The sequence below is a fragment of the Buteo buteo genome, chromosome Z, assembly GCF_964188355.1.
Source record: "Buteo buteo chromosome Z, bButBut1.hap1.1, whole genome shotgun sequence".
NCBI classification, from domain to species: domain Eukaryota; kingdom Metazoa; phylum Chordata; class Aves; order Accipitriformes; family Accipitridae; genus Buteo; species Buteo buteo.
The window spans coordinates 79,606,735-79,612,990 of NC_134204.1; the positions used below are offsets into that span (position 1 = coordinate 79,606,735).

General features: G+C 47.4%; 1 protein-coding gene across 1 annotated transcript; it reads right to left on the bottom strand.

Moving 5' to 3' along the window:
- Positions 1 to 616: 616 nt before the first annotated feature.
- Positions 617 to 5,379, bottom strand: LOC142027157 (uncharacterized). Its single transcript, XM_075020843.1, has 3 exons — positions 3,634 to 5,379; positions 2,634 to 3,025; positions 617 to 676 (listed from the first exon to the last, which is right to left on the bottom strand). Exons 1-3 carry the CDS (start codon positions 5,132 to 5,134, stop codon positions 617 to 619), a joined length of 1,953 nt encoding a protein of 650 aa, XP_074876944.1. The 5' UTR covers positions 5,135 to 5,379.
- Positions 5,380 to 6,256: the final 877 nt, after the last annotated feature.

Below are 6,256 nucleotides of genomic sequence, written 5' to 3' on the forward strand. Positions count from 1 at the left end.
AGCTTCTGTAAAACAACCTTATACAGACCATGTGTAGGATGTGTTACTTATTATAGATGCATACAAACTAGCCTTAAACTTCAAGCTCTCTTGACTGGGATTGCTCTGATTAAAGCATCCGTAGATCAACAGAATGTGTTCATTGTGTGTAAAAAGGCTAATAAATTTATAGCGACCTCTTGCTCTCACGTGGCGTAGGGGTTGCTGCAAGAATTCCAACGCAGTGTGTTGTCAAGCTCTCTGTGTCCTCCCCCCAACTCAGGAATTCTGAGAAGTCAACACAGCATCACTAGTCAGAGTAACAAAAACATAAGCAAGCAATCAAGCAACTATGGTTTTAGTACTGTAACAGAGGGTTAGGTTTATATTGTGCATCTTAACTACTATGCTTGTTAGAATCCAGTTAGTGGGATACAGAAAAAAAACCATACTCTTATCAGCCATTTAACATCGGAGCAATTTTAATTCAGAACATGAAGGTCCACTTAGAAGGATGGGACAATCCATCGGGTATTGATACGATGCTCTTTCCCATGAGCATCTGTGGCCACCCAGGAATAGAGGTTAAGGGGTGTCTTTAGGGTTAGGGGCACTTGCCCCACAGTGGGTAGTTCCACTAATACTGGTTGTCCAGCATAGTGGAGCAAGTGTGCAGGGTCTTTGCCACCTTTCGTCCCTGGAACAATAGACGGAGGTGTGGGACAGAATGCTAGGAGTCGGGGGCAGCCATTTGCCCCCCACCGGCTCTTAATGCGGTATACTGCTTCTGGTACTCGCAAGGCCCACCCTGGGTCATGGGGCCTCAGAGCTCGTTTTAGAAGTCCGTTTGTTCTCTCTACAATACCATTAGCTTGAGGGTAGTAAGGGGTGTGGAAAACCCACTGTATTTCCTCACCCTTAGCCCATTCTTGCACCACTCCAGCAGTGAAATGGCTCCCATTATCAGATTGAATTGATTGAGGCTTGGGTAAGCAGCTAAACCATAGTTTAAGACTTTTCACTGTATTTTCTCCTGTTGCTCTGGATACAGCTTTAGCTTGTGCTAGTCCTGATACCACCTCTACTCCTACTAACACATACCGTTTTCCCTCTGATACCCAAAAGGGGCCAATATAGTCAATTTGCCACGTTTGCCATAAACCTTTGTTTGTTCTTAAATGTAGGGGTTGCTCTTTTAGAGGGTTATATTTTTCCAAACGAACTCGACACTGACCACATGCAGAAATAACAGTGTTACATAATTCTCGTGTAACGGCCCATCCTCTGCTAATAGCCTCTTTGTACAGGTCTTTACTCCCTGAATGGCCACGCTTCACGTGCAGCCACTCCAAAAGGTGTTCCCATTTCTCCGCTTCACCCTCGATGGCAAGACTGGCTAGTCGTGTTAAGGAATCTACCTGGTTATTTAGGAGGTGAGCTGGGTTATCTCCTGCCTGGTGTGCAGCAACCCAGCCTACCAAGAAAGATCTCTGCTTGGCGATATTCAGTATTTCTTCCCATTTGTCTCGTTGCCACACTGGCACTCGGTTTACTTCCCATTGGTTTTGCTCCCAAAATGGTAACCATTCAGTGCATCCTTTAAATACTGCATAGGAGTCAGTATAAATGTATATTGGTTCTGTTGTCTCAGCTTCCTTAACGACTACGCTCCACACAGCAACTAACTCCCCTACTTGGGCACTACCCTCTCCCTCAGTTATCACATGCTCCCCTGAATCAATATGTAATGCTACTGCTCGATACTTCCACGTCTTTCCGTCCCTTTTTGCGGAAGCATCAGTGAACCATACGTTTTGTAAATGGGGTTTGAAATCAGGAGCCACTTTGATGTACGATGGAGGGGGTTCTGTATCTGGCTGATCAGAAGGGGGATCCTGTATTTGGAGCGTTTTGGGTGTTCCCTCCTTTATCTGTCTAGTGTGACAGTAGTGGTCTAACTGGGCATACCACTTCCTTACTGTTTCTCGTTGAGCTACTCCTATGGGGGGAGGAGTTCCAGCCAATATTGGTTTCAGGATCTTAAAGGGTCCCCACAGGATGATGGGCTGTTGTCGTATAATTCTCTCGGCTTCCTGTAAGGCTAGGTTAACTACAAAGAGTCCCTTCTCCCAAACTGAATACCGTTTTTCAGCATCCTTAAAGCTACGCGAGAAAAATCCTATGGGACGAGTAGGACCTTCAGGTCCACGCTGCCACATATGTATAGATAACCCATGAATTGCAAAACCCCATTCTATGTGGAGTGGGTCTGTTGGATGTATCGGCCCTAGGGCCTGGTAAATCCCTGCTTCAAAAATTAACAATTTCAGAGCCTCTTCATGGACAGGTGTCCAGTCCCAAGCAGTTCTTTTACGGGTTAAATCATATAAAGGGCGAGCTATGATAGAGAAGTCGGGGATGTGTTTTCTCCAAAACACTAGCAAGCCTAGGGCATGCTGCAATTCCTTCTTATTCTCAGGCATTTTCACTTGTTTGAGGGTGGACAAGGTTTCGGGAGGTATACACACCATCCCTCCTTTCCACCAGATACCTAAAAATTTTACTTCAGGTGATGGAAGTTGCACCTTTTCAGCAGGAATTTGGAGCCCTAAATTCTCTAAGTGATTAATGATTTCTCTCTGGGTTTGTCCCACCACAGTGGCATCTGGTCCTCCGATTAGCACATCATCAATATATTGATATACTTTTACTCCATCTTCGGGAGTGATCTGATTTAATTCCTGGGCTAATGCATAGTGAGCAATGGTTGGTGAGTGGCAATAGCCTTGGGGAAGCCGTGTAAATGTATATTGTACACCTTCCCAGGTGAAGGCAAAGCGGTCCCTATCTGCTTCCTGGAAGGGAACCATAAAGAACATGTCTTTCACATCAATGGTTGCTAAAGTCTGGTGACTCTGTTCTTGTATGGTTGCAATTAATTCTGCTATATTGGGGACTGCAGCTGTTAATGGGCCAGTATTGGCATTCAGGCGTCTATAGTCGACTGTCAGTCGCCACTTCCCATTTGGCTTGCGGACTGGCCATACTGGGGAATTATAGGGTGAGTGCGTAGGAATAACTATCCCCTGTTCCCGTAACTCAGTTATCACTGAAGTGATCCCTTCCCTTGCTCCCAAAGGCAAAGCATAAGGTTTGACATTGACTATCTTTGAAGGGGGAAGAGTTGGTGCAGACTGCAAAAGCCTCACAGAGATTGCAGGACACCCAAATTTCCATTCTCTTCCCTTAGAGTCTACCCACGACCAGCCCTTTAAGAGGTCGAGTCCTAGAATATTGGTGGGTAGAGGACCTAGTATCATAGTAACTTCAACAGGGGACGAATCCCCTGGCAGCCAGCATTTAACTTTAGCTGTTGGCTGTGGTTGGGAGCTTCCAAAAACATCTGTGACCCATATCTGCTTCTTATCTGCAATTATTCCATTGCGGTTAGCAACATCCGCCCGGAGTGCTGACATCTGAGCACCCGTATCAACTAAAAAAGTTACTGGAGTCTTAAAGGGACCAAGGGGAAAAGTAATCAACAGGTCTCCTATCTTATTCTCAGTGAGCCTCCTTAAATAAACCCACTGGCCGTCCCCCGGCTCACTTACTGGGGACGGCGTGTCTGGTTTCCCGTCCTGCAAACAGTCATACTTTCCTCTGGAGCAGTAGGTGTTTGGGGAGCGGGAGTTGCCAGCGACTGCGGATTCACCCCCTTATAGTCTCGAATGTTTAACTCAGTATGGGGGGGCTCCTTGTTTTTGTCTTTCCATCCTAGGACCAATTTTTCTAGGACAGAGGTGGGCAAGCCATCCATCACATCCCGGGGAATTCCCTTTTCTATCCCTTCTGCCCACAACAAGTTCCGCTGACCCCCATATGGCTTTTTGGCGTTTACAGTCTTAGATGGGGGAGGTCGGCCAGGTCCTTCTATTCGGCGGATAGCAGGCTTAGCCCTGCTTTCTTCCCTTGTGAGACCCATTCTCCGGCCGTAGTTAATCAATTCCTGTGCCACTTCTCCCCAGGTCAGGGCCCCTCCTGCATTTCGCCTCCCTCCTCTAGGTGCTATCGCATCACGTAATCTATCCTGCAGCTGAACAGCATATAACTTCAAAGGATCTGGTAAACCCCTGATTAGACGAGTCATTCTATCAGGATTGGCATTTAACAACATCGGAGAGGGCTGTTGTGGCACTAATCGCCTATCATGCATTAATTGGAGACAAGCAGTTTTCTGTAAGCTCTCGGTTAACTGATTTATAGAAGGGGTGTCTATCCGTGTTGGTTCTCCCCATTCCATTTGGTCTATTCCCCCTGCCCAGTAAGCTGCCCGCTGCGTCAGAGACCATGGTTCCCTAGGATCATCAGTAGTTAGGAACACTCCAGGCCCCCAATATCCTTGGGCTTCATCTTCTGACAATAAAATCCGGTCACCACCAGTTAATGACACCCTCCACACATATTCTGTTTCAGTCTCCTTTGCTAGTCGGATGTACTTTTCCTGAATTTTAGATAATTCAGTGGCAGAGTATGGTATCGTCTTAATGGTCACGTGTGGTGCTCTGCCAATTTGGCCATTATCGATGGTTTCTGTTTTAATTAATGGCCTCATTGCTATCTCTTCATCCTCAGGGTAAAAAACTTTTCTGGTACATTCCAACTCTTGATTTGGGTATAAAGATTTTTGTTGTTTCACTTGAACTACCTCTAGACCTTGCAGGTCTAAGTCCGGGTCAGATCGTTCATCTGCCTCGGCTCGTAGAATTCTTTCCCGATCTAACGCATCAGACAAGGCAGCATGAAGCCGCTGTGTTGTATTACGCTCAGCAGTTAACTGCTCTTGCAGGACTTTAACTAAATCCTGCAGGGACTGAATCTTCTCCTTATCTGCCTGCTCAGCTCTCATTGTTTCCTGTCGGTCTTCCTGAGCTGCTGCGAGCGCAGCCCCTAACACTGCACACACTACAGCCTTCCCTTTTCCTGGGCGAAACCTGCCTTCTTTTGCAAGCTTTTCAATTCTTCCTACAATGGCTTTTGGATCATGCCAGTGGTTTCGTGCCCAGGCTACTCCTTGTGGGGAAGGGCGGGCTTTATATACAATTAGCTTCTCTAAAACAGGGGAACAGTCAGACACAGGTATTTCCCGGGTCACCATGCCTGCCACTGCTCGGATCTCTCCCGACTTATTGTTGAGAGATCCTTCCCAGATCCTCCCCGCCCGCTCTCCGGGTGGAGGTCCGGTATCCCGTTAGAATCTCCCTTCCAACAAGGGAAATCCCGTATAGGCAGTTAGCCTCTCTAAAAACTGGGGAACAGTCAGACACAGATTTTTCCCGGGCCTCTATGTCTGCCACTGCTCAGATCTCTCCCGACTTATTGTTGAGAGATCTTTCCCAGATCCTCCCCGCTCATTCTCCGAGTGGAGGTCCGGTATCCCATTAGAAACTCCCTTCCAACAAGGGAAATCCTGTCCGTGACGCCAATTAAGATGTCGCGTCCCAAAGTTGGAGCGACTCAGGTTCGTGGATTTCCTTTGTCAGAATTAAGGTGAAACGACACCAGGGGAGTTCAAACAACAATCAACATTTATTCAACCTAGCTAGCTTTGTCCAGATACACATGAACTTGTTAATATGAACCTTGCAACATGTCATTAAGCCGCTGTTTGAGAAGAAGAGGGAAGTATAGAAAAATGAAATGGAAAAAGGAACATGAAATGTATCAGAAGGGGAGCCCTCCCGTTGAGTCACGAGGTTCAGAGCGGACCCCCTTGCTTTCTGGACTCCTTCTCAAAGAGGAGCTCAGGGGCGGCTAGATCCACTCCTAGTCTCAGACTTGGTCAACGGTTTATGTTTCAAAGGATGAGGTGTAGGGACTGTGGAAAAGAGAGAAGGGAGAGAGAGAGAGAGAATGAGAGAAAGGAGAAAGAAAGAGGAGAAGGGTTTCACCAGTCCTGGGTCCAGCGTTGGTCCAGCCAGTGTCGAGGTCCAGTTCCGGCGGGCGCGCGCTGAGGATTTGTTCTCTCCTCTTTTATAGTGTTAGTTGATGATCTTAACATGCGCAGTTCCCACACCTGGGGTTCACTGGAATCGATCAGTGAGCTTTGGCGGGGGGGGGGGTGTGTGTTCATTGTGGCCTGCTGGCATGACCACTTAAAATAGAAGCACAGTCCCAGCTTCCATGGGGCCCTCTTCCTCCAGGGAGGCATAAATTGTGCTCCTTCTCCTGGTAATTGGGGCCTTGGCCCACCCTCCGTGGAGCCCTCTCCCTCCAGGAA

Excerpts from the sequence above, each read along its gene's own strand:
- LOC142027157 (XM_075020843.1), bottom strand. The coding sequence starts at position 5,134 with ATGGTGACCCGGGAAATACCTGTGTCTGACTGTTCCCCTGTTTTAGAG. Across the intron at positions 3,026-3,633 it reads ACCTACTGCTCCAGAGGAAA|TATGGCCAGTCCGCAAGCCA; the intron begins GTATGACTGTTT and ends ATAATTCCCCAG. Across the intron at positions 677-2,633 it reads GAGGACCAGATGCCACTGTG|GGACGAAAGGTGGCAAAGAC; the intron begins GTGGGACAAACC and ends CTATTGTTCCAG.